This window comes from Penicillium solitum (genome assembly GCF_028829755.1).
Source record: "Penicillium solitum strain IBT 25940 chromosome Unknown utg000003l_segment0_segment0, whole genome shotgun sequence".
NCBI lineage: Eukaryota > Fungi > Ascomycota > Eurotiomycetes > Eurotiales > Aspergillaceae > Penicillium > Penicillium solitum.
In genome coordinates this window covers 4,462,971-4,489,384 of record NW_027072123.1, presented here as the reverse complement: position 1 = coordinate 4,489,384, position 26,414 = coordinate 4,462,971, and the positions used below count along the sequence as shown (strand labels likewise).

The 26,414-nt window shown below is 47.3% G+C and overlaps 7 protein-coding genes across 7 annotated transcripts; 4 read left to right on the top strand and 3 right to left on the bottom strand.

Annotated features, from left to right (window-relative positions):
* Positions 1-2,773: 2,773 nt before the first annotated feature.
* Positions 2,774-4,337, bottom strand: N7455_005638 (3'-5'-exodeoxyribonuclease; the record flags this gene model as incomplete). Its single annotated transcript, XM_040957085.2, has 6 exons — positions 2,774-2,900; positions 2,962-3,152; positions 3,210-3,700; positions 3,758-3,935; positions 4,006-4,145; positions 4,238-4,337. 6 exons carry the CDS (start codon positions 4,335-4,337, stop codon positions 2,849-2,851), a joined length of 1,152 nt encoding a protein of 383 aa, XP_040812353.2. The 3' UTR covers positions 2,774-2,848.
* Positions 4,338-5,061: 724 nt separating this feature from the next.
* N7455_005637 (FMN-dependent alpha-hydroxy acid dehydrogenase) lies at positions 5,062-6,718 on the top strand (the record flags this gene model as incomplete). Its single annotated transcript, XM_040957089.2, has 4 exons — positions 5,062-5,197; positions 5,256-5,761; positions 5,817-6,486; positions 6,543-6,718. 4 exons carry the CDS (start codon positions 5,062-5,064, stop codon positions 6,716-6,718), a joined length of 1,488 nt encoding a protein of 495 aa, XP_040812368.2.
* Positions 6,719-8,353: 1,635 nt separating this feature from the next.
* On the top strand, positions 8,354-9,214 carry N7455_005636 (uncharacterized protein). Its single transcript, XM_040957181.2, has 2 exons — positions 8,354-8,671; positions 8,765-9,214. Exons 1-2 carry the CDS (start codon positions 8,460-8,462, stop codon positions 9,204-9,206), a joined length of 654 nt encoding a protein of 217 aa, XP_040812393.1. The 5' UTR covers positions 8,354-8,459; the 3' UTR covers positions 9,207-9,214.
* Positions 9,215-12,181: 2,967 nt separating this feature from the next.
* Positions 12,182-13,675, top strand: N7455_005635 (pepsin-like aspartic protease; the record flags this gene model as incomplete). The annotated part of the gene is made up of 1 exon (XM_040957110.2): positions 12,182-13,675. One exon carries the CDS (start codon positions 12,182-12,184, stop codon positions 13,673-13,675), a length of 1,494 nt encoding a protein of 497 aa, XP_040812446.2.
* An 892-nt stretch (positions 13,676-14,567) lies between these two features.
* On the bottom strand, positions 14,568-16,142 carry N7455_005634 (uncharacterized protein). Its single transcript, XM_040957167.2, has 4 exons — positions 15,962-16,142; positions 15,857-15,908; positions 14,734-15,785; positions 14,568-14,681 (listed from the first exon to the last, which is right to left on the bottom strand). The coding sequence occupies exons 1-4, from the start codon at positions 16,074-16,076 to the stop codon at positions 14,635-14,637; spliced, it is 1,266 nt and encodes a 421-aa protein (XP_040812363.2). The 5' UTR covers positions 16,077-16,142; the 3' UTR covers positions 14,568-14,634.
* An 894-nt stretch (positions 16,143-17,036) lies between these two features.
* N7455_005633 (putative acyl-CoA thioester hydrolase) lies at positions 17,037-18,673 on the top strand (the record flags this gene model as incomplete). The annotated part of the gene is made up of 5 exons (XM_040957210.2): positions 17,037-17,330; positions 17,396-17,460; positions 17,517-17,813; positions 17,875-18,056; positions 18,123-18,673. The coding sequence occupies 5 exons, from the start codon at positions 17,037-17,039 to the stop codon at positions 18,671-18,673; spliced, it is 1,389 nt and encodes a 462-aa protein (XP_040812360.2).
* A 695-nt stretch (positions 18,674-19,368) lies between these two features.
* On the bottom strand, positions 19,369-22,630 carry znfA (putative C2H2 finger domain protein). Its single transcript, XM_040957084.2, has 5 exons — positions 22,495-22,630; positions 21,565-22,400; positions 20,343-21,464; positions 19,503-20,289; positions 19,369-19,481 (listed from the first exon to the last, which is right to left on the bottom strand). Exons 2-4 carry the CDS (start codon positions 22,038-22,040, stop codon positions 19,767-19,769), a joined length of 2,121 nt encoding a protein of 706 aa, XP_040812504.2. The 5' UTR covers positions 22,041-22,400; positions 22,495-22,630; the 3' UTR covers positions 19,369-19,481; positions 19,503-19,766.
* Positions 22,631-26,414: the final 3,784 nt, after the last annotated feature.

Sequence of the window (26,414 nt, the reverse complement as noted above, 5' to 3'; positions counted from 1 at the left end):
TGTAGGAATCTGATTAAAATCTACCTAATCCTAACACTAGCGGAGAAGAGTATAAAATTAGAGAAGAGTATCAAACTAAAGAAGACAGGCGTCTATAAGGCAAAAGATATCCGCCCGGGTATTAAAAATCTTCATAATATTTCTCATCTAACCAATTACACCTTTTCGGCCAAAAGTTGAGGCAGGCGCGTTTACTCAACTCTTAACCTCGAAAGAGTGTAGGGTAGATACATCAGGGGTCGCAGTAGTTTTATAATTGACCTACCGACTGGTATACTCGGCGGCATAAACCTTCCGTTCGCTCAAAGCACCCTTCTGCAACAGTTTTTCCATAGTCGTACTGCACAACTCCTCCAAATGCACTCCGAGGTTTGCTGACCACAACATCACCTAGTCGAATATCATATCCATTTCCAGGTACCCCACCCCCCACGCCTACCATTAGCCCGAAGCGGATGGAAGGAAATGTTGACAACATGTGGGAGGCCAGAGAAGCCGCTGTTGTGGTTCCATATATACCTGAAGGCAAGCAAGCGATCACCACATTACGACCCCTGATTTCACCCAGTGCGTAAGTATTGCTGTCAGATATTGGCTGCGGTAATCTGCCATGTTCTTCATCAAGAACTGCCCTTGCGGCTGCCATTTAGATCGGCAGAGCACTGATCCGTCCAACCGTGTACGCATCGTGGATGAGGGATTTCATTTTCGGTATGCTGCTACGCCAGTAGTGATTGTGCCTCGAATTGCCGGAAAATGTAATACTTTCCGGATATTGCGCGCTGTGCTTTGCTAGGTTGAGACAAGTCTATGTTAGGCGTGTTCCCAGTGAAAGGGCTAACTAAGATCCTTGTCCAAGGGCAAGCGCTAAATGATTGAACCTGGTTGGAGATTGCTGCCGGTGATCCAAGTTTCCCATCATTTCCCTCCAATCATGGTTAGATATAGCTCGACACGTCATCACTTTGCTTGGCCTTCTTTATCTCTACGCAGAATGATGTTGTCATTTGGGCATGAAAGCTATGTATCATCTCACTTTGCTTTTTTATTGACAACTTGTGGATGCCAGCTTGTTCTTCAATTATAGCAGTGAAAAAGGAGCGTGCTCAGAATCGATTTTTTGCTGGCGTTTATCGAAGAGTATGTTTCTGATAGTCGGGGCTGAGAAAGAAAACGGGGCAGGGCGGAGGACAGCTTGGATTACAATCGCAGGGCCGCAGACGCAGAATTCGACGAGTCACACGAGGAATCGGTGGTGGCGGAGCTCATTAGCTCTATTTTCGCAGTCAGTAAGTAGCAACGATACCTCAGCTGTCCGCGGGTGTGGCGGGGGCAGGAGGGACAAGAAAAAGCAAATCGAAGCTTTGGGGTGCGGAGGAGGGAAGCAGGGCCATATAACAACTACAACTAGCTCTCAGGATTTTAGACTTTAATAATCGAGTCTATGATAAGAATTACATCCGATATGGTGTAGTGGCTAACATCGCCGTCTCTCACACGGCAGCCGGGGGTTCGATTCCCCCTATCGGAGTCTAACTTTGTTTTTTTATGTAGGTAATTGTATGATATTACTTTTTCTTCTTGTTGCAACCTTATTATGTTTAGTGCCGGGTAAAATTTGTCAAGGTGGCGATTTTCCAAGGCTACGTGGGAGAAGTGAAAATTTTTTGCTACGGGAAACGTAGCAGTAACCAACCACATGTGTACTGTTACTTATAATGGGGTAGAGCAATAGGCGAAGGAGAGTATAATGATAGTGGTGTTGGTATGCTTAGCAGGTAATGAAGGATTTAATGTTCCTACCTACACTACATATGTACCTTTTTTATATGCAGGGTGAAACTTTATTTGACTACATCTAACATCGCCTGCGCCTCCCCCAAAATATGCAAAATTTCCTCGATATCTATACTAGACGGCTGAATAGTAAATCCTTGTTAAAAATTAAGCTTGGTGTAAATTTCAAGTGGGTGGGTTCAAATAAGTGCCGCTTCGCTTTGTACAGGACATCATATTGACAAGTTCATGTTCCAACTTGCCTGTTGCGGTGTTTGTTGGAGACATTTTCGATGAGAGACGTTGTTGATGAGAGATATGAGAGGTTACAGGCTGTTGCTCTCTGTGTTAGGTAGACTTGGAAAGGCTGGGTTTGTCTAGCCATCTGTTCGCTGTAATATGGTGTCGAAAAGGTCGGATTATGTTGAGGGTACATATCCGTGCTCGTACTGAATATGCCATGAGACATAAGGTGTTGCGAGGAGGGGCGAGCGAGATTCTCTTGGGCGGAGTGTTGTAGGATAATATTCACCCCCGTTATGCCGAAGGTAAGGACCTCATGAGATGAGTGTGTTGACTCGCCTTCGCCGGTGGCTCACGGGTACGAGGCTCGAATAGGGCGGACCATTACATGCTGTTGATGACATTGTCGAAATCTCAGATCACCTTTGGGCTCATCATCATATGAGTAGTCGTTGATGGATGTGTCGATGCGCCTCATCAGTACATCGATCGTAAAAGACGTAGTGCCAAAAGATGGGGAACCTTCCAAGGTTGGAAGGCCACTCTAATTACCATAACACAATCCAACAGAAGGTTGAACCCGAAGACGAGGCTGCGGCGGGAAGGCACGATGGGGTAAGATGGGGGTCACGGAAACAAAGTAAGAAAAGAGCTAATAATAGCGGGAAATGATATATGAAACAAACTACAGAAGTTACGTTCGGGTTATTTATACCTCTACGGCAACCAATATGGCTGACATTGAAAGACAGGTACGAGGTATGCTGTTATCGCATGCCACGCAACATTCATGTATTGTTCTATCATCGACCTGCGGCGATACCAAAAATCAAGGTGATTCCTCGCCCAAACCAAACATTCTAATAGAGTTGTTCCAAGCACTGGAGAGAAAAAAAAGTGAGTTAGCATGGAACCGAGCATCAGGAGGAATTAACATCTTACGCCTCGCAAACTTCCTCCACAGTGATACCCTTGACGCTAGCAATAACATGAGCGACACGAGCGATGGCGATAGGCTCGTTCCGGCCCTTCACCATACACCCCTTTTGCCATTTCTCCTTCTTCACGGCCTTCGGCAGATCCGGTGCACCTCCTAGGTGCTTTGCAGATGCATGAGAGGGGCGGATTTCACACTAGACGACAAGTTAGTCACGACTGATCCGACCAGAGCTTAGAGCAGAGATACATACCCATGGCCCATCAGTTTCGATTTGGAGCCGGTCGAGTGGAATAGCTTTCACAACCTCCAGGTTCTCCTCGGTCTTCATACTGCACCCATTAACACCGACGTCTAGACCCAGCGCGACCATCCGGTTCATCTCATCCATTGTCCCCGTGAAACTGTGCACAAGTCCCCGCTTGGGGAGCTTGGCAAGCCTTGGGGCAAGGAGTCTCTCAAAGTCCTCGCTTGCAGCTCTGGAGTGGAGGAATAAAGGGAGCTGAATCTCGACAGCCAGGTCTAGTTGGGCCTCGAAATATTTGAGCTGTGGCTCCTTTTCGCTCATGAATAGTCGGTCATAATCAAGGCCGATTTCGCCGAATGCGACGGCATGGCCGGATTGTGTGGATTCAATTGCTAGAGCGCGGAGCTCCTCCAGCATTTTTGACGGACCCTCTGGGTATTCGTCAAACAGCTTTGCTTGACATGGATGCACACCAACGGTTGCATAACAAAATCCCGCTACAGAATGCCGGCGTTAATAAGAAAAGGGGAAGTCCTGGCAAGTTCCGAACTTACGGTATTTGCTGGCGATGTGAACAGCGAGCTTCGATTCTACAAGATCTGAGCCTGTTACCATGAACTTTGAGCAGCCTACATCACGAGCACGCTGGACAACGTCATCGAGATCGTCTTCATGGGCCTGCTTTCCGTGATATTCACCGCGGAAGACAGGGTCACTCAAGTTGATACCAATCTAATATTTCGCAGTTAGCTATGAGTTGCATAGTCTTTCGAGGGTGAGGCTCTTAGAGAAGGGGACCCACATCAACATATCGGAGAGGTATAGATTCGGCCATATTTAATGTGGTCTGTTGTCTTCCAGTTGTGGAGACTGTTCTGGGATTTCCAGCAGATATGGAATTTATTGAAGGCAGACCAGCCAAACTGTGACTCTTATGAAAACCTACAAAATGAGTCAGCTCAAGCTTTTCCAAGGCATCCAGCCTTTGCATGACTGGGCTAGTGGATAAGCCCGTATTTGGACACGAAACAGACCTAAGGAGACAGGGCTATCTATGCCTGTCGACCTCACACTTGAGGTGATGTTGCGGCGGAAAAGTTTCAAAGCACAGCCAATGGCAGAGTTGATTTGCATCAGATGAGGAGTAGATATCCTTGTTATTGTGTTGTTGAAATGCTTCCTCTGTCGAGCACAAAATGTGTGTTGACTCACGGTCGGAAAACGTTCAGCCACACTAGGGCTGAGGTTTTCATGTGGCTGAAGACAAATGATGCCTGAGACTCCAGGCGCCGAATATCAGGGACCCACTCGGAGAGATATCCGTAGTCCAGTCGGTGCTTTGCCGATTCAAGACACTTCAGGGTTCAAATTTCTCCAAACATGAGTGATTCTGTGTACGCTCGGATTGAAAGCAAGCTCTTGTCCTGTTTGTGACATCCCATTGATCTTTTGACATTTTTGTGCGACCAACATGTGTAAAGCAGATTAGGCAGGACTGAACATTGGAGAGACAATCAATCCACAACACCGAGTGATCCTGAAGACATTCAAGCCCAGGAGGTCAAACACGATAACGTGGATTTACAACGCTCGGCATAGGAAATTAAATACTCGAATAGGAAGCTCGGGGGACTATGGCCCGCACAGTCCGGGGTAAGTCCGGGGACATTGCCGAAGGCCATCCCCGCCCTAGAGCGTTGCTGAGTATTTAGTTCGCTGTGGATGGCTGCGTCGATTTTGTATCCACTTCATTTATTCTCATTCACACCTTTACATACAGGACCAACGTTGTTTGATATCGCCTTCGATTTCCTCCCAGCTAATCGAAGACCCCGCCCGTTTATACCGTCTAACAGCAATGGCAGACCAAAGACTTCTTCTATCTGCTCAACAGATCTCAGAGCACAAAACGCCTGGAGACTGTTGGGTTGTGGTCGACAAGCAGGTGTGGGACGTGACCGACTTTTTGGAAGAGCATCCTGGAGGATCTGCGAGTACGTACACCGACAAATGTATCTGATGACGATATTTAATAACGTATGTCACAAACAGTTATCCTGAAGCATGCAGGTCGAGATGCAACGAAAGCGTATTCAGAGGTGCACGCACCCAGCGTAATGAAGAACAATCTTCAACCGGAGAAGTTTAAGGGCGTCCTAGATGAATCTACAATTGACGCCGAGTGGGCCAAACCACCACCGGGGCAGAGCCCCAAGGTGATATTGAAAAACGAGAAACCCCCGTTGGATACACTGATCAACTCGCACGATTTCGAGGTTGTGGCCTCGAAGACCGCTAATAAGAAGACCTGGGCCTTCTACTCCAGCGCAGCTACAGATTTAATCACACGGGACGCCAATAAATCATGCTTTGACCGCATATGGTTCCGCCCACGAGTCCTAAGAAATGTCCGCTCGGCAGATGCTGGGACGAACATTCTCGGCGGGAGTTACAAGCTCCCGCTGTTCGTGAGCCCGGCAGCAATGGCAAAGCTCATCCACCCAGATGGAGAGTGCGCCATTGCCAGAGCCTGTGCAAACAAAGGAATCATGCAAGGAGTGAACTTATACCGTGTGTTACTACTGTCAGTCACCATGCTTACGATCTGGGTAGATTTCAAACAATTCATCCTACACTATGGATGAGCTACGTGAGGCAGCACCCTCAGCCGACTTCTTCTTCCAACTATACGTCAACCGGGACCGAGAAAAGTCCGCCGCTCTACTACGCCAGTGTTCGGCGAATCCGAACATCAAAGCCATTTTTGTTACCGTGGACGCCGCATGGCCCGGTAAGCGCGAAGCCGACGAGCGCGTCAAGGCAGACGAGAACTTATCAGTGCCCATGGCGCCGTCCAAGGTGCAGAACGATAAGAAAGGCGGCGGTCTCGGTCGCGTGATGTCTGGGTTCATCGATCCCGGGCTGACATGGGAGGATTTGCAATGGGTCAAACAGCACACGCACAAGCCGGTGTGTTTGAAAGGCGTGATGTCAGCGGATGATGCGCTGCTCGCCATGAAAGCGGGGCTTGATGGTATCTTGCTCAGCAATCACGGCGGTCGCAACCTAGATACCAGTCCGCCGTCGATCATCACGCTCCTAGAGATCCACAGGCGTTGCCCGGAGGTCTTTGATCATATGGAGGTTTATGTGGACAGCGGTATTCGGCGTGGAACTGATATCCTCAAGGCTGTTTGTCTGGGCGCAACAGCCGTGGGAATGGGTCGGAGTATGCTCTTTGCTACCAACTACGGCCAGGAGGGAGTAGAGCATCTGATTGACAGTAAGTGATGATTTGACGTTCTCCTCTTATAGTTTGCTAATTCAAGCCTCTCGCAGTCATGCAAGATGAACTGGAAACATCCATGCGGAATATTGGCATCACATCCCTGGCAGAGGCGTCCCCTGACCTCGTGCACACTGGGGATGTCGACCACCTGGTTCCAGCGTCCCGCTCGCACCCGTACGCTCGGGCCATAGCTAAAGGACGGCGACCGGGGCCATCGAAACTTTGAACATACACAGTTAGGTATGAGATATATCTCAGCACAGGGATTGCAATGTGTGGGTTGACCAATGACATAGTGCGGGGAAGAGAGCCATCTACAATATATTAACTTTAAGGGCATACCATAGAGTATATATACAGTCCGCTATACCAATTGCTTCGCAGATAAATTAGTGATTAGCGACCAATATATTTGCCTACCTATCACGTATGGTAGAACTCAACAAAAGCCCCTAATCTAGGGATGAAAGGGGAATAATTCAACCAGATTCCTGCCAAGATTTACTGACATTTGCCCAGGCCGGGTCCTTACAGCTATCGAATATTTGGACTCCCTAGCCCCTGGCCACAAAAACAATATAAGCACAGCCACCTATAAGGTCTGCTGATCTCAACACGACGTCTTCGATCCGGGCGTTCCGGGTACAATAAACGATTGCGGGGTTGAGAAAAGCATGAATCTGAATCTGAAAAGGGACACGTAGCACCATAGATGATCAAGGATATCTCTGCAGAATGACCGTGTATACCGTGTAGGACAGAGAATAGGTAAAAGGAGTAGATCAATCGGAAGGCGGACCCAACTCCGAGTCTCACCGCTCCACTTAATAAAGGACTAGTCTAACACTAATTTGCCTCTTGATGTCTTGACTCATATTATTCTTAGAATCTATTGAGGTCCACTATCAGGTCATGGGATTCCTCAACAGTTGAGGATCGGCGATCAACCCCGGTATTCCCAAAATTGGAAGATTGGAAGGACATTCTTGTTTTATGGCTTGCGTGCTTCCAGGATTTGAGGCAGACCGACTCACCAGTTGGGAGAGGGAAGGATGAGGGAGTGAATTGGAGGAGCCAGTCACGATCCAGGGATTAGAGGTCGATATGCATAATGGAACCGTTGTGCAGGTATCTCCAATCGGATACCGCTCCCCGTTTCTCACTTTCCCCTAGGAGAATTAATTCAATGAGGGGGAGCCTACGTTGTACACAGTATGCCCAGGTGGGTAGGGTACGATTAGTCGACTGATTACCCCATTCTGCAGGAAGACACCCAATAATGGCCGGCATATATGCTGGTGATTATTTCATTGGATGATCATCCAAAGAAGACGTAATGATCACCAGTTTCAGGAGAGAGAGGGGTGAGAATATAGACTGGAAGTACGGAGACGGAGTACAGAATAGTACATCACTTTCGGGGGGTAAGTGATGTACCCGGTACATCTTGTCACTCTGTGTTCTGGTGGGTACGGGGTAGCCTACAGTCCCGATAGTTGGGTACCTTGTACTTACGCTGTAGATCTCTGACTGGGAGAATTGTTGAACTCCGAACATTCACGGCCATTTAATATTTAGCATATATAAGAGGGAATTATTTGTTTCCCCTCTTGCCAGCACATCTTTTTAAATTTCTCTTTGAAATATCAAATCCGTGAACAAAATTAAACAAAAATCACCCACTACTACCCATTTCCCCAGTGTTGACGTGCTCTACTTTTTTTTTTGGGTTCGACACTATCGACACTATCGATAACGTTCCAGACCGCCAAGAAGTGGCCTCATAGCTCTCCCCAACCATTATTCTCAGCTCTATAAAGCTCCCTATCGTCCTCTTCCCATACTTCCATACTTTCTCCCTTTTTACTTTCCTTCCACTATACTTGGACGCCTCCGCCTCTATCAAGCCTCCCAACATAGCTTTATCTCAGAAAAGTTATCACTCTATACACTTTCACACCCTCACAATGACTGCTCCCCGTTCATCATCTCTCCGCGCTCTGCGCACTCTCTCTCAACAGCCCGTGGCACCCTCTGCTCGCCGCAGCCTTCACATCACCGGAGTTCAATCCGCTCAACCCGCCAACAACGGCGAGAAGGCCCTGTCCAACCATGATGTCCTTCAATCCCGCGCCTTCAGCATCGCCATGCGCAGAATCAACGGCAATGCATTCTCAGAGTATGTTCCACCCACCCATTCCCTTCTATACATCCACCCATACCTCCATTCCAAACCTTCAATCAAACGAACACCAAAACTAACACGTTCCAGCTCCTCTTCTTCCCGCCAATTCAACACCTCCCGCGCCACCAAAGCCCTGAACGACACCTCCACCGTCGACTTCGTCTACATGCCCACCATGGCAGACCTCGATGCCGCCCCTCTGCAACGCGGCATCCAAGTCCCGGTCCTTCCCGAGCTCCCCTCACTCCCATGGCGCCAAACACCCACCGCCCCACCCATGAAGCCCCAGATCTACACCGTGTCCGGCACCGGCGCTGACGTCTCCGCCAGCGCAATGAGCGAGGTCGTCGATAATCACGCCGTCGATCTGGATCCGTTCTCACTTACCGAGGCCGTCGGCCGCTCACGTGCCGGTGAGGAAATCCAGCGCAGATCAAATGGTTCTTCTGAGCCTGGTGTCATACGTGAGCTTTGGGCTGGCTTCCTTGATGATGTTATGGGTCCCAAGGAGACTGTTCAGAGGAAGTAGAGTCTTTTGCTTCATACTCTGGTCTATTCTTCTTGCCTTTGAGTCCTGTTGACGGGTCTGTGATGAAACGAATTCTTTTGTTGTCTGTTACATTGTTCGGGCTTTGTCTTTTTTTGACTTGTTTGGGTTCGTCGGATTGTTTTTAAGTAGCGTTTTGATGTAATATCTTTCCCATGGAGTGGACGTCTTCCTCCATGGTGTCAGCCAGCCGATCATTGGCTTTGTTTTTCTTTTGGGTTCTATCCATCTTATTCACGACGGCTCTGTCGAGTTGTTTCAATTCAATTGAACATTACTATCCATACCATCTCCAACAAGTCATGACCTCTTCTATTAACATCTTTTAGAATGTTTGTTCAATCAGGTTCAATTCTGTCTATGATACTTCATTAGGATACAGATACAAAGCGAGAACAATCCAAAAACGCACAGAGAACATTTCCAATCTTTCCAGTTTACTAAATTGCCACCAATCCATTGCCACAAATGACTCAATACCCTCATGGGAAAAAAATCCCCCCGAAACACCGCGATTTTCGTTGTGCCGAGGCACTTGATCCAATACCCACCACGCATGATCTACGACAGAAGCAGATCCACCTACGGAGTAGACTCCCCGGAACTCCTTCGCTGTTAATCAAAAATACACCGTTAACCCGAGGTCACCAGACCAGGCCTACTCTAGACGAGTGAGTCATTGTATCAATTCCCAAACATCATCGCCGACAATTGCACCACGGTCCACCGGACGCATGTGCATGCCATCCCGAGACAACTGCCCAAATAACCCTAAAAGGTGATATTCACTGCATATTCTCCGATCCCGACAGCGCTAGTCCTGTCCAGCTCGGGAAAAATGACGTCGCAATATTCATAGATGTTATGAAGAACCGGGGCTAGGATACCGAATCTAGCATGTTGCAGAATCGGATCAGTCCACTTCTTTCTATTTTCTTCCGTGTCTCTAGCGGCACCGTCGGTAATAGCTTTGCGGTTCCGAGGTATGTTTTTTCCACCTTTGTAATTTCCTGTTGTCCGTGGGATCGATGGGGTGGATGGGGTTCGGGTGTTTCGTGGGGAAGGTCGGAGTCCCGCTCGGGCTATTTCGGGGAGAGCTGAGGTGATTATCTGATTGATTTATCAATCTTCAGCGATTTTGGGGGTCTGGATTTGTGTTTGTGCGTCATTGGATATTTTGTTTTTCTTTTGACAACGGCTATTTTGGGTGCCTTTTTCAGGCTATATGTGGCTGGGGCTTTGGGGTTGTTTGGGCTGCAAGGGGTCTGTGGCTTTGCATCACGATCTACCCGCACTTCAGGGCTGGTTTTATGCCTTTGTTGACATCATGATGTTCTACATGAGGTCGGTATATGTCGAGATAGCCCTGTGCATACAGTGTGCTACTTCGCTGGGTCATTATATGTTAGGTGCCCTGGGTTATTCCGGTCTATTTATTATTTACCATATGGCTCGTCACTAAAAGTTCCTCTTCTCGAGGCACATGTAAGTCTAGAAATACAAGACTAATCGGTGGCTTATGCGGCCTTGTGATCTCTTTTTGGATGTTCTTTTGATATGGCTTTTTTAAATGTCTTTTTAGTGTATACGAAGGCCGTAAAAAAAGCACACTGTGCGAGGGACTTTTCTGTGTATAACCTGTGAGACTCACTGGCACATGAATTGCGATGGAGCAATAGCAAATGCCATGACTCTCGTACCAAATTAAGATGTATATGGTCGCTAATATCCCAAAGTTGATATATACCGAGGTACTAATATCTGTCGCACATATATTAGTTATTCCGCAGTATACGGATTATTGGCTTTTAGACAACTGACTTTGGTTCATGATATATGGATTGTTCATTTAAAAAGACAGATCCACAATTCGCCTCGATATCCGTAAAGCTTTGTGATATCGCCCTGGAAACTCCTGGATGTGTTCGAGTTTATCAGTCTCCACAGCTGGCTGGTGATCTACATGATGGATCCATTTTTGGTTTGCCACTGTTAGTCTTTTCAATCAATTGGATCTTCTCAAAATTAAAATACATAAATATGCGTACAAATCACTAGTCATTGAAGTTTGAATCAGTTTGAATAGTTTAATTGGTGATTTGTAGTAAGTAGACACAAGTATCTGCTAAAAAAAAAGAAAAGTGGTCCCTGTCAGGGTTGTCAGGATCAGATGTTCTCGACCCAAGTGGAGGCGTAAATCCTGCGAGTCTAGACCGTACAACGTATACTCCTTATATTGTACGCCTAATGGGTAACAAAGTACGGTCGCATTCTGTCGGGGGTTTCACTTCCTTCTTTCGCGCTCTATTTTTGTCTTTGGGTGTCTCTATGAAAGACTTCGATGTTTAGTTGTTTAGCTGTTTAACTAGTTTGCTTCAACATTACCTTTGGGCGATTAATATGTTCACACCCCGGATTTCCGAAGCAATGATAGTCAATAGTAGGTATAAAATAGTCCAAGAATTAAGATTCAAGATAATTCATAACCCATTTCAAGTTCCTATAGAAGAACATCAAGCTTGGACTCCACTAGCTTCATTTAACCAGCCGATCAGTTCTAATGAGCGTTAGACAAGTGGAGGATAGTCCCTGGCGTGGGGGAACTAAGCCAATTCCAGTTTAGAGCCAACTGGTGTTCTTGCCAACTTCTCAGGGGAGGTTTTTCAACGGTGGAGACCCATGTCCGCCACTCCCCCCCTCACATCTTTCATGGGCACATTTCGAGTTTCTCCAACCTCCTCACCTTTTACAATTCGTTATTTAATTTCTTGTCTTCTTTTTTGGTTCTTCTCTCCAACTTCAATCTATCACTTAATTCAATCCTTCAACTTCTCGAGTCCCAATTCCTCATACAGCGACGGTTATATTGAATAGAGAGACCTCCAATCGAATCCGGCTTCGGTTCATCAAATGCAGGCTTCTACATTTTCTGCCTAAACTCCCCCAGGGATCGTATCATGCATTTCTCATCATGTCTGGTCTTCATTGTCGGCATCTCAGGCGTGCACGCCTTCTATCCATGGGAATTGCGGATGAAACTTTCCACGGAAACTACAGTCGAACGTCGCTTTGTCCCATGGAACTTGATCGAAGTGAAATCCGACGATGAGAGCACCGACAGTACCGACACATCCAACACAGCCGACAAACCATGGACTCTTGATCTTAAAAAAATGCCCGTTCGCCGCGATGATGGCTATAAGATCGTTGAATCACATGAGCCATCATTGAAAAACAGTGCACCGTTAAACCAGGACGGAACAGACTATTCATACTTCTCTCCCGTTCATGTAGGTTCTCAAAAGCAAGAAATGTGGATGGCAATCGACACTGGAGCACCCAATACCTGGGTCTTCGGCTCGAAATGCACCGAGCCTGTCTGCACACGGCATCACAAGTTCGACCAGTCAGCATCAACGAGCTATACCACCGACGATTCGACGTTCAGCCTCTTTTACGGCAGCGGCAAGGTCTCGGGAAAGATGGGGAAAGACACCCTCTCAATCGCAGGGCTCGAAGTCTCGCAAACTTTCGGTCTTGCTAACAATGCCTCGGAAACCTTTCAGAGTTACCCATTCGATGGGATTCTTGGCTTAGGTCGATCGCGTACAGAAGGGTGGAATTTGCCATCTTTCATGGATCTTGTGGCTGAGAAAAAGCTCATCAAGTCAAACTTGGTTGGATTCAGTCTCTCTCGCTCATCAGACAATAATAAGGATGGAGAAATCAACTTTGGCGGTGTCGATACAACCAAATTCGATGGTACTATCTCCTACACTGCCACCAACGAGAAAATTTGGAGCATCCCCGTGGATGATGCCTATGTGAATGGACAAAGTTGCAACTTTACCGGAAAATCCGCTACCATCGACACCGGAACCACCTACCTCCTGATCCCTCCCGCGGACGCCAAAACCCTGTTTTCTCTCGTCCCTCATTCATCTCAACAGCCTTCCAACCCGAACAACTATTTGATCCCATGCAACTCGACTGCTACCATAGAGTTCGAGTTCTCTGGTGTTAAATACAACGTCTCACCTAAGGATTATGTTGGAAACGCTGAGTCGGACGGTTCGGCCTACTGCATTTCGACCATTGTCGGCTATGCATCCAACGGTGCAAACTGGCTTGTCGGCGATGTCTTTTTGAAGAACGTCTACACGGTGTTCGATTTCGACAATGGACAGATCGGGTTTGGCGCGCTTGCCTCGGCCTCGGCCTCAAACTCAAAGTCATCTTCCACCTCATCCTCCTCCTCTTCCTCCACGTCCCAGGGCAATGGGACATTCACTGCACCGCCAGTCACTGGCACTGCTGTGTCTGCTGCGGACCCCACATCATCATCGACCTCCTCAACAATGGCCACAGTCTCCGACAGCTCCGCATCCCACCTCATCCGCGGCATTAGCTGGTCTATGCTCACGGTCATGCTTGGCGCATTTGCTATTTGAACTGCATTTTAGCCCATCTTTCACTTCTTGGCATTTTTTGATTTGGCGGCAATCATATTTCTGCTCTTTGTATTACTGTACACTCACTTATCACCCACGCCCTTTCCGTGCATATTGTCGATTATTGTACACGCACATCATTTCATTTCTGTTAATACACCCGGGTTCACATACGATTACCCACTCATACTAACATACGTTGGCGGCACCTTGTCTATTCGGCTTTTTTTTCAGCTGCATATATCACTCGTTTTGTGTTGAACATCCGACATGTATCCTTCATTTAACCTGGACATGACTTGCTATTATTTTCATTCAGATAGCCAAAAGTCTACAATACCATTGGCAAAACGTCAAAATCCCATAATAGAAGCTTTCAATTCTAATAATATCTAATCAATGCACACATTTCTATACGAACTAGCTGTATGGAGTGGGAAGGTGCATGTGGCATTGACAATGAGGGAAGGTGCAAGGCAGGTGTCCATTTTAGGAAGGTACGTGTTGTTGAGGGTATAAAAGGTCCCCTCCCATCTTTCTTCCTCTTCTCTTTCTCTTCTCTTCTTCCTCTCCCCATCCCGCTCAACTACCATCTCACCAAAGCCCCCATGAGACAGTGTATGCGGAGGGTCCCGTAGCACAGCGATGCCTATGCATGAGAAATCAACACTGTTGAGGCCCATGCAGCTCAGCATCCAAATCAAACGGGGCTTTCTCGTGTGTGTTCTTTGACAAGTGGCTAAGCGTTTGGGCACTATAGTCACTTACAAGTCCCACGGAATACATTGGGGGTGTTTAACCATATCCTCTTTCATTGTGTAGCTAGTCACTGAATGTATTTACAGTCGAATATGCGTAGCTTTGAGTCATGTCTGGGCTAGGGCAACAAGCTGTCCCTGTAAGCTAGAGGATGTTGTGGAGGAAATTAAAAGCAGCATCCACCCCAGAATGTCTTCCATTCACAAATTCTTCTGTGGAATGAGCGTATAATTCTTCGGATCCGACTCTGCGTCTCCAAGTCAGCATCCATCTTCACATCCCAGGAACACAAAACTCACCAAGAATATCCTGATTGAAATCCTCAACCCTATTGAACCCAGCAACACCCATCAAAATATCCAAATCCGCCAACAACGACTTCATAACATGCATAACCCCATCCTCACCCTGAATACTCAACCCCCAAATCCAAAGCCGTCCAATAAACACAAACTTCGCTCCAAGAGCCAACGCCTTAACAACGTCACTCGCCCCCCTAACCCCAGAATCAAACATAACGTAAATCCTCTCCCCAACAGCCTCAACAATCCTCTCAAGCGCATCAAGACTAGCAACAGCCCCATCAACCTGTCTCCCAGCGTGATTACTCACAACAATCCCCTCAACCCCAAGCTCAACACACCTCCTCGCATCACCAACAGACTGAATCCCCTTAATAACAAACGGCCGTCCCCCACTAATCCCCCTCCAAGTCTCCATCAACCAAGGAATCTTCTCCCACGACCAAGCCCGTCCATGCCAAACAGAATCAATCCACTTCGTCGACGCAGCAACAATATCAACATCAGGATCAATCCCGTCCGCAACACATCTCTTCCGGAAAACAGGATCGGTAAGTCCCAGATCAGCACCGAATCCGCGGTAGAATGCATAATTCGATGACGCAATGTCGTCATGTCGCCATCCGAGCTGCCATGTATCCGTCGTGAGAATCAGTGCGTCGAAGCCGTTTTCCCAGGCCCGTGTGAGAAGGGATACGGTTAGCTCGTCGTCGTGTGGCATGTACAGTTGGAAGAATCGTGTTCCTGAAGGTCCGTTTGCGGCAGCTACTTTTTCAATTGATGTGCTGCCTGCTGTGGAGAGGCAGTAGGGGAGGTTGAGCTCATTGGCGACTTTTGAGACCGCGGCTTCGCCGGTTGGGTGGTAGATTTTGTTTATCCCAATTGGGGCGAAGCCGATTGGGGCGGAGACTTTGTGGTCGAAGATCGTTGTTGTTGTTGAGCGGTTATTGGTGTCGACTAGTTGGTTTGGGATTAGTCGGTGGCGGTAGAAGGCTTGTCGGTTTGCGAGGTGGGTGTTTGACATTCCTGCGTTTGAGGAGGCGTAGTACCTGGCAGTAGTTTTGTTAGTGGGTTTGTGTCTTGGGATATTGCTGGTCTCGGATGGGGAGGTAGTATGTACCAGCCGCCCTCGCTCAGCTTTTCTTTGGCTCTTTCTTCCATTTTTCGGGGGTCTGTGGAGGTTAGTTTCTGTAAGTTCGGTGGGATCATAATGAAAATTTTATACCCGTATTGAAGAGTGGTGTTGTTCCTTCATTCTGTTTCCAGAAGTTCTCTCGCTGGTAGAGACCCCATTGAGGTGTGGTGCGCTCTTTGATATGTGGGTTTGTTGGGTCGCTCATATTGCAGATATATGTTTTTCTTTTTATTCCAGGTTCTTCAAGTGAATATATCAATTCGAATAGGTAGAAAAACAAACCAGCTAGTTGCTTCCAAGTTTTGAATTCAGTGTAATAAGTCAATATCTTATCGATGACTTCATTTTGACGTTATTTGGCCATCGGACCGGAGCTTGGTTAAGCTTAAATGAACTCCAAGGTACAAATCATGTTTCGATCTTCCCTTCACATTTCAACTCTTTCAGTTGAGCTCATTTGATGCCAACCTTAACCTTGGAAGGCCTCATCCAATGTGACAAAGAACTACTTTCCTCCAAAGCTGCAGGTCTGCCAAGGGTGATTCGTCGTATTCTTGCAGACATGTATGGCAACCGGAGGTTGGTTTTAGCCCGCAGCTCGATTCAATGACACTAGGATCGAGTCGCCGGATTGTGACACTACAATCTCAGGCATCTGTACGCTCATACTTGGCTTTGGAGGTCGCCTTCAGCTGCAAACCACATCTACGGAGTATAGAGCAATGTCAAAACCCTCGGTGCCTCTATCGGAAGCGATGACATCGTTTTTCGTATCCGGGCCGAGAATCCCCGGGGGCGAACCTTATCGGGTAGGCCATGCGGCAATTAGCAGTGACCATGAGAGACTTAACTTATGGACTGATGAGTTCTCACTAAAATGGTAGAATATATAGATTTTAATATCTTTTACCAGAATATCCAGCCCTTGGGAACACCTGTGATTTAACTAAACTCAGTAAATCAAGTGAATTGCCAGCAAATGGACTTTGAAAGTCTAGTGACTAGGGCGGTCACTTTCTGCCATGCCATTGAGTAATTAAATCTCTTTTGATCGCTATAGGCCACTGTATACATCGGATCCTCGGGACATCGTCATTTTGTTGAGCACCGAGTCGAATCTACCGGAATAGCTACATTTCTTTATTCTCCCTCCTTCGACATCACGATGTTTGGCCTCAGTAGAAGATCAGCGCTTGCTCGCTCAAAATCTCTGGCTGCGCTGCCCGCGCGAGCCGCAGTCGCAGCTCAGCCATCCTGTATCAACACCCAGGACTTCCACTCCACGTCGTCTCAGGCAGTGTCCCGGCCCACGTGGATGCCCATGCGTGTCAAGACGCCATGGATTGACGCCTTAACACAGACTCGCGAGGCCGAGACGGCCGGGCCGCAGGAGAAGGCTGGGCAAAAGGTTACGCCCGATGTCTCGCCGAAGAAGATGTCGGATAGCTATTACAGTGCTGTACGTATTCTTTTTTTGTATTTGGTGAGGTGGAAATCAGCATGTTTATATTGACTGGATTGTAGATTTTGCCTTTGGCCCAAGACAAATGGCTCTTGGATTCTTATCTCAACGCCTCCGGGCATATTAGGTATGTCTTTGCTAGCCTACGTATCAAAAGAGCATTTGACTGATCATTCTGATTAGATTGGGCTCACTCCTGATGGACCTTGATGCCTTAGCTGGTATCGTTGCCTACCGTCACACAGGTGACGGTGTATCCACTGTCACTGCGGCCTGTGACCGGATCACTATTGAGAACCCGCTGATGGAAATCTGCGACCTCGAGCTCAGCGGTCAATGTACCTACGCGACAGGTCGATCAAGTATGGAAATCTCCCTTCAGGTCACCAAGGCCCGCCCGGAAGGACAGGAAGCCAAGCCTGAAGATGTCCTGATCACTTGTGCTTTCACTATGGTCTCACTGGATCCGGCTACCAAGACGTATGTTTCTTCTCTTTATCAAGCAATACACACAAACACACAAACTAACATCAGACAATAGGCCCGTCCCCGTGGCTCCTCTCATCGTTGAAACCGAGGAGGAAAAGCGCCTCTTCCAAAAGGGCGAAGCGAATTACCAAGCCAAGAAGGCCCTTCGCACACGCAGTCTCTTGGAGAAGGCACCAGACGCCGAAGAGAGCAACCTGATCCACTCAATGTGGACAAAGGAGATGTCCTATCTGAGTGAGTACCAGAAAACCTTTTACTCATTACATCGCCCAAGTGAAATCAACATTAACCTGCCCACAGACCCCCAAAACCCAGCTATCCGCCCCGCAAACCAAGCGTTCATGAGCGACACAGTCCTGAAATCCGCCATGATCATGCAACCCCAATACCGCAACCGCCACAATTTCATGATCTTCGGTGGTTTCCTCCTGAAACAAACCTTCGAGCTAGCCTTCTGCTGCGCCGCATCCTTCGCACACGCCCGACCAAACTTCGTCGCCCTCGATCCCAGCACCTTCGAGAACCCTGTCCCCGTGGGCAGTGTGCTGTACCTGCGCGCGACGGTTGCATACACGGAACCCGAAGAGCGCGAGGGTGATAGCACCAAGTACACCAAGGTGCAGGTGCGTGTTGACTCCAAGGTTCGGGATGTCGAGCACGGTACGAAAAAGTCCACGGGTATGTTTAACTATACTTTCCTTGTTGAGAAGGATGTGCAGGTTATGCCGAAGGGGTATGGTGAGTTTATGCTTTGGGCTGATGCCCGTCGTCGGGCGCAGAATGCTGCTGCTATCGATCCTATGCATAAGATGAGTGCGTTGCGGAGTATTAAGGACAGTGTTACTGAGTAGATGGAATTTGGTTGGGTGGTTTCTTTTGATTTCTTGGTTTGGCCAAGCATTTTCTTATTAGATTTATGTAGATCGTCTCGGGGTCGCGCGTTTTGAATATTTGTACCTTTCTTTTTGGATTTTAGTTGAATATTTCCTATTCACTATGTATATGTATATCAAAATAGCATTCAATACTGAGAAATCCACTATTAGAGCTTGGAAAGATATGAAAATGACTAAAGGCATAAAAGCCATATATTTTGAGAAAGGCCACTATGCAAAAAGAAAAGAATCTATATACAACGCCCTCCATTCGCCTCACATGTTCCATCCAACAAAAAGTATGTATAAAACGGGCGGGGAATATATATAAGAGCATGTCAGAACAAAAAACCCCCCCCCCCCCCCCCAGAATAGACAAATCGAACGCAAATATTCCATCCAGTATTCCAGTATTCCAGTCCACCCAGTTGAAGAACCAACCATGAAACCGACTCCATGTAAAAATGAGATGAGAATGATGTTAGGAATCCCCCCAGGCCATTGCAATGCAAGGGTATACACAAGAGGTTTTGATCCAACTGAAAAGAAACATCCCAGTCCCGACTATATAACTCCCTTTGTCCCCGCCACCTTTTCCTTCCGTGGAAAAGGAAAAATTCAAAAATGTTCGTTTCAGGTCGTGATTTTCAGGCTTTTTTGGTGCCTTAGATGGCTTTTTGGTGAGTGTATTGTTTTTCACTTTGCCTTTTCTAGTATGAATATGAGAGGTTTTTTTGTTTTTGGTGTTTTTGAGAGATGAGGAATGTCCCGGGGTGTGGTGAGAGTGAGGTTGGTGGTGTGTGATGTTGAGGTGATGCTGTCTTTTTATAACAGGGTATGTGGTTTAGATTCAAGATTCTATTTTCTGAATCATCGGTAAATGCGAATGGGTATAGAGTCTCGATTGTCCAAAAGAGAATAGAAAATTGTTGCCACAAATCCAACGCCCGGAGTATGAACTAGCGAGGAATGCAATTAACAGCAGAGCCGCTTGCGGGGAACCGTCTGGTAGCCTGATACCACAAGGCAGAGCAAATCCCGGATCAAGAGAGACATGTCTTATTGATTGTCATTGCTCGCTAAGAACTTCCGAGATGGCATTAGACGTCAACGACCCGCTCTGGGGACCAGAAGCTTTATCTTTAGGTCCCCTCGGCTCGCGAGGCTCTGGCGGCTGCTCTTCTTTCATGCAAGCGTTTTCCAAGATATTAGTCCACTTTCCACTAGTGCCAGCATGGCTATGCTTCAGATGCTGTCGGAAGTGGTCTGCGCGGAAGAATTTCTTCGCATTATTGCACTCGCCGAATTTGTGCACAGTCGTCAAATGTTCGAATCGTCGATCCCAGTCTGCCTGAGGGAAATTTGGGAATTCCTCACCGCAGTAGCCGCACGTGTCGTGGGTAGCGCCGGCATTTGTCTGGCAGGACTGTGCGTTTGAGGGGTGGAATGCTGATTGGAAACTCATGAGCGCGGCGCATGACCATGAATGGCGTCGGAGGTGGAGGGAGTTTTGGTGGCGCTCGGCTTCGTTTTTGTTCTTAAAGCGGTGGTTGCAGTAGGCACATGCGTACTGTTTCTCCATCTCGTGTGCACTATTCTGAATTAGTGTGGTTCATACAATGAAGACATCACGGCGTAAACTTACCGTAGGCCATCTGGGTTGTCGAATTTCTTGGGTTTCTTTGGACAACAATCGCAGATGAAAAGTCCGCCGATCTTTGGCGCGGCTGGCTTTGGCACATTCATAATGGTCGTCGGCACAGACATTTTTCCAGTGGCGTCTGTCGCAGGCGGTTCTAAAGACGCAGGCCCTGGAAGTCTTGAAAAAGTAGTCTGAGATAGCGCCGCAGGAGAGCTGGGGTTGAGAATTGATTTTTCGTGGAAAGTATCGAGATCGGAGCTTGGTGAGAAACCTCCTGGAGACCGGTCGTACGGAGAAAGGCTGGTCATACTGCTACCTCCAATAGACAACGTAGACGAATACGAGCCCGAGGTCCGGATACTCAAGGATGAGGCGGCTGAGAGGGTTCGTTGACTCGTGGGGTAGTTGGGGTTGACCGATAGTGTGTTCGTAAACGGATGACCACTCAGTCTTCGCTGAGACAAGTCTCCGTTACTCGTAGCAACGTGCAATGTATGTCTGTCGTCGCTCATCGGCTCACGCGGAGGGGAGGATGCCCGTCGTTTCATGCCCTGTCTAGAATCCGGATACGGGGGAGTCGGCTCTCGAAGAATGAATTGCCGCGGGGGTGCTGGCTCGTCAGTCGAAAACTCTCCCTCGATATCTGAAAACACGCCCTGGTCATAGCTTCCACGGTTCGATCGGCTCGGTAGACTGATGCTATCTTCTCGCTGGGGTGTTGTTCCACGATATCGGCGTCGGCCCGCATCCCGCAAAGGTCCTTGGTCGTAATCCAGTGCTGACGATGGTGCATTGCTCTCCACGCTTGGACTTCGGCCTTCGACATACTCTTTCCAGTTGACCTTGGTCCTGGGAGAAACGCCCCCGGACTGAGGGCTGTTGTGCCATTTCACGTCCAATGTGGACCCTTCCGAAGGCCCGGGTGATGGCAGATTGCTTGGGCTTCGTGAGGGAACTGTGAGTGCAGAGAGCGAATTTCGGTTGTCGGTTCCAAGACTGATAGATCCCCCTGGTGACGGGGGTTTTGCTATTTGGGGCTTCCCAATTTTAGATAATAGGTGTTGGTCGTAGGCATTTGATGAGTCTTTGACACTCCGTAGTGAAAATTCGCGCTCGCCACTCAAGCTATCAAATGTGTTAGCAAGGGTCAACCTGATATAGAAAAAGCGCAGGTACTGCGAAAGTCGAGAGTAGCTCGCAGTCCTCGCGCATCAAGTGTACTTACATTGGACCCGTCGGATTTGGGATAATTGACATCGAATTTGGAAATCCGTCTGTAGCTGGCCGAGGTGGCTGGATCTGGATCTGAGTTTCGGGGCTTCGCGAGACGGGAACTCCGCCCTGCCTCCCCTCTAAATCGTCTATCTGCATTGGATCACCCTGTGAGGCGGTTTGCAGCCGTCGATGACCTCCAAACAAACTTGAGTCCGAGTGAATTGGCGGTAGAGCAGTAGTCGGGGTTTGTAAATTTGCGTGTTGCCAGGCGGCGTCATGGCCCATCTCCAAATCGGGAATTCTGGGCGGCGGTGGAAGTGGTGGAGGTGCGGAGATCATAGTAGTTCTAGTTCGTGAAGCTATAGGTAACGGGCCGTGAGATGATATTGCCAGCTCGGGCATAGCGTATTGGGATCTTTCGGAAGAACGGCGTTTGTGTTCTCTGGAATCATGGAAGCTCGGTGACTGAGTAAATCGAAGGTCCATTCTAGAACCAGAACATAGAGCCGGGATCGAAATCAGAGACTGGTGCGCATCCGTATGAACCCAAGTTGAGATCAGAAAGAAACCCAGTCGAACAGAAGAATAGGTCGAGCTTGATGTAAATCGGAGCAAGCAGGTCAAATCGATATCTCAATATCCCAGCAATAACCCAATCCAGTTGAGTGCAAATGTCGGTCGTGAAACCAGCTCCGATTGTTCAGCGGACTGTTAACCAGCCTCACACGCTCCGATGAAGAGTTTGTCAGAAGGTCCAGCTTCTGCCTACTTTCCAGAGAGGGTAAATAGTTATAGAGCGAGAATGGTTAATAAGAAGACTTCATGCAGTGTGTAAGTCTTGTGAGTCTAAATTGAGAGAGTCAGATCATTTGAAAGTGGACTTAGGACGTGATCATAAAAGACTGGGGTAGGGGAGAAAATAGGGCTGAAGAAGGCCTACCTCGGGACCCTTGTTCGGCGATTCGCCTCATAAGATGAAACGTTTTCCCGTAAGTGATACACGGAGAGCCAGGTCTGTGTCCCATAGAAATTGGCCACCCTGCAACTCAAGGAGATGCACACATTCTTAATGGAAAAAATAGAAAGAAAAAGTTGGAAAAAAGAATTAGAACTAATAGTGTTAGAAAGGTGCAATTAAACCCCAGAGACTTTGGAGTACAAAAGAAATACACACTCACTTTCTATGCAATGGGGGTACCCCACCACTAGCTGAAGCCCGGTTTTTTTTTAAAAAAGTGTGTAAGGCAAAAAAGAAAGGCTGAGGGCTGGAGCTGGAGCTGGAGCTGGAGCTGGAGCTGATCAAATAGAAGGCGAATCAAAAAGGAAAAGGTGAGAATTGAAATGCGCCCAGATCGGGGTATCGGGTAGGAATTCGGGCGGTGCAAGCGATTGGATCCAATTCAGGCGAAGAGAGGGGGCAATTTAGGTGATCTCATCCTCTGAGAAAAATGAAGTTCAACTAATCAAAAGCAAAGAGGCAAAAAAGAAAAAAAGAAAAAAGAGGAAATTGGAAACATACCAGAGTCTCGGGGTTAAAGCCTTTGGGGTGACGTGGAAAGGGTATATGTATTGTTGATACTGGTATTGTTCGTATATGGGTCATGTCTGTTACATACCAGTTACAGGGAAAGGGAAAAACATCAGGGATAAAATAAAATAAATGGAATTTAATAGTATAATAGGCTATTTCATATTCTCTAATTAACATTAAAATATTAAATCTTCCTTGAAATTAAAAGAAATTAAAAAAGAATAAAACAAATTTGGTTTGGATTTTCTAGTTCGCGTGGGAAAGCCACGTTGGAATGACAAGTTCTTTAGGGCACAAGGCTTAGCGTTAAAAAGATTTCGGTAATTTGATATATTGGTTCGATACACTATAGATTGTACTATTGTACTAGTTTTTGACCGCGTTTGGATAACCTAGGTACATGATATAGCTTCCAGAAAGAAAAAAAAAGGCATCTGGACCCCCAGTACGGAGTACTACGGGGAATGAGAATGGACTGGCCCAGGGTTCTAAAGTTCTAGAGTTCCGCTGATCTATGTGACGCCCTCTACCCCATATGGAGTCTTCACATTATTTGACGGGATCATGGAAGCCAACCAGAACATTGCAGAATGGCCGTGCGGTCAACCTCACAGGTGGGGGGTCTACGCATATTGGACGCCTCGAAAATGCGACCCAGATGGGGTTGTCCACATCATTAGTGTATATAATGTTGTTCCTCATTCTAGTACTAAGTCGCATGCAAAAAAAAAAAAAATTTTATCAATTTTTTTGCCACTACTATAAGGTGAAAGCTGCCGACGAACAGGGACCTACGTTTTTCGGTGAGACAAAAACGGCCCAAACAATGGCAGAAGAACCACGTTCGAAGAACCATGGTTTATGGTATTCTAGAACTGGGACTTGACCAGAGAGGGGTACACCGTACATCCCGCAAAGTCCTTGGAAGAATGAAGTATAGATTGGCATGGTCTTGTGCAGCTTTGCAACCAGTGATAATATACACCGGGAGGGGGCTTGGAACTCTTGGAAGTCTTGGAAATCTTGGCATTTAGGCTTAATATCTCCCGGACAAGGGGCGCATGCGACAAGCACCCCCTGTTGATATCCTTGAATGCTGAATCGTGAACACGCAGATACGTGTACGAAGTACATTGTACAATATATCTGCCATGGTACGAGTATAGACAGATCTTGTGTTGCGTTCGGAGGATTCGGGCCCTACATTCATTGCGGATTAGAGAACATTCTTTTGCCTCCACATAAAAAAAGAGGACAATGCTGAGTCGTTGGACATTGACCCACTGATTTACTAGTGCACTCCACTTAGCGCCTAGCATTGCATGCACTGCCACACTGCCGGTCCGCCTGTCATTTGCGCGCAGGGGGGGTGTGAACTCTCTTGTGGTGTGATCAAACATTCGAGGTAGTGTAAGACATGTTGAACGGGATCTTTTTTTTAAAAAAAAAAATTACACAAAATGACCTGGTCTTTGGCAATGAATGGGAAGAAGAGAAGTGAAGAACGTTGGAACAAACCCTCTAGGGCTGCAGGGAACAGGGCTGAGTAATCGGATTAATGCTCCACATCAGCTTCGAGAATGAAATTCTCATTTTCATTTTCATTTGTTCTTTTTGTTTTTTTTTTAGGAAATATCGCTAAATTGGGTGCCATACCACGCAATCCTACACGTTAGGCTAGTATTACTGTACTCTATACCGAGGTACATTTCAAGTTCTAGTTCACGTTAGTACCATATATGGATGTACTCCGTAATATAATGGGGTTTCATCCCAAGGAGGTGGGTGAACTCTACGGAGTACGGAGTACGTTAGATGTATACCCCTGGAGCCCTATCATACGTATGACGATCAGATCTTCTGATTAGAGCATTAGAGCATCTTGGTCTATACAGAGTAATGATTTTCTGCTCTCAAATGTCAGGGTTGTTGCGCTAGGTAGCTCAACATCAGGATTTTGTAATTGCTGTGTGGCAGTGAACCTCTTGGCGGGGGGGGGATTACCTCTGGTCCTTGATTCATCCTCTGTACTCCGTCGATGTACTCCGTACGGAGTACAGTGTAGCGGATACAAAGGCCTAATAAAGTTTCCCCCGGGCCCATTATGTGTGTATTTATCATCGATCGTCGCCATCAAGCCGGTTGATGTTCCAGGCGCCCTTGACCCATTTAGGAAATAATTAGATTGCGGTGGGTGATGGCTGACCAGGTAAGCTAGACAACTCCATTGAGGGTGTGTGTCTGCATTTTTCTTCGGGTAATGATTACCACAGTGACAGGCAGCAAAGACACTGGGTTAACAGGAGGCGTCAGCAAAGAGGGGTTTTACGGATTTTGTACGGAGTAGTTCGGCTGGCTTCGGCTGGGAAAACCCAGTCTTCGCCCAGGCCGTCAGCAGAAACTCAAGCCCTGGAAGAGGTCGGGTGCTTTGCTGCATATTGTACCTCCTGAGGCGCAGCCAGCCTTAAGCCTTAGAAGGCTGCAGCCTAGAAGCGCGTGTCACGCCTCTAATTAATGCGACACGGGACGAGCTAGCCTCCTTTATACTCCGTAGTGAGGCCGTATATGGTCTTCGGTTTCGTTTATTGCTCCATTCCTGATCAGGCCAGGCCCAAGTTCCCCGCGGTAAGCCTAACTAAGCCTAAATCTAGCTTCCTTTTTTTGTTGCCCCGTGAGTAGCCCCTTGCAGTTTGGGTAGCAAATCAAATCATCGGCTAACGAGGTTGATTGTTTGACCTTTGTTGGATGTAAATCGCCCTATATTGTACACGTTGCCTCGGCTAGACTCCTCTATTATCTACAAGCCCAGTCTATATATGCACGGAATACATATAAGACTTCGGAGTACAACGTAGACACTCTATACTTCTGTACTGTTGCAACCACACATTATATCTACAATTATGTAGAACATATGGGGCACGTGGTCGAGATATTTGGTCATAAATGTCGCGTCTCACTTTTGAGAAGAGGCTAGTGCAATTGCTTTTTATTACTCCGCACGTGCACTCAAGCTATAACAAAGACTCAAGAATAGAAAAGGATGATATCCGTACATTACTTACGTACTTATGTAGCAGGCACCAACCCCAGAGTGGGGAGATCCTCATACGGTGACCTCCAAAGTGCCACGTTGTGTACGAATCCACCCTTTCTTACAGCTGTAATTATTGATGTGTGGATATTTGTGTGTTAAGGAATGGAGTTCAAATCAGTTGATATTCTATTTCCCCTTAATAACCACAAATACACACAAGTCCGAAATAGTTCCAAGGATATACAAGTGTTTGCCTGAGGCATCAGGGTCACCTGCTTTGTCATACCCTTGC

Excerpts from the sequence above, each read along its gene's own strand:
- znfA (XM_040957084.2), bottom strand. The coding sequence starts at position 22,040 with ATGGACCTTCGATTTACTCAGTCACCGAGCTTCCATGATTCCAGAGAA. Across the intron at positions 21,465-21,564 it reads CCAAATCCGACGGGTCCAAT|CTTGAGTGGCGAGCGCGAAT; the intron begins GTAAGTACACTT and ends CACATTTGATAG. Across the intron at positions 20,290-20,342 it reads GACAACCCAGATGGCCTACG|TGCACACGAGATGGAGAAAC; the intron begins GTAAGTTTACGC and ends AATTCAGAATAG.
- N7455_005636 (XM_040957181.2), top strand. The coding sequence starts at position 8,460 with ATGACTGCTCCCCGTTCATCATCTCTCCGCGCTCTGCGCACTCTCTCT. Across the intron at positions 8,672-8,764 it reads AACGGCAATGCATTCTCAGA|CTCCTCTTCTTCCCGCCAAT; the intron begins GTATGTTCCACC and ends AACACGTTCCAG.
- N7455_005634 (XM_040957167.2), bottom strand. The coding sequence starts at position 16,076 with ATGAGCGACCCAACAAACCCACATATCAAAGAGCGCACCACACCTCAA. Across the intron at positions 15,909-15,961 it reads AACACCACTCTTCAATACGG|ACCCCCGAAAAATGGAAGAA; the intron begins GTATAAAATTTT and ends TAACCTCCACAG. Across the intron at positions 15,786-15,856 it reads AAGCTGAGCGAGGGCGGCTG|GTACTACGCCTCCTCAAACG; the intron begins GTACATACTACC and ends AACTACTGCCAG.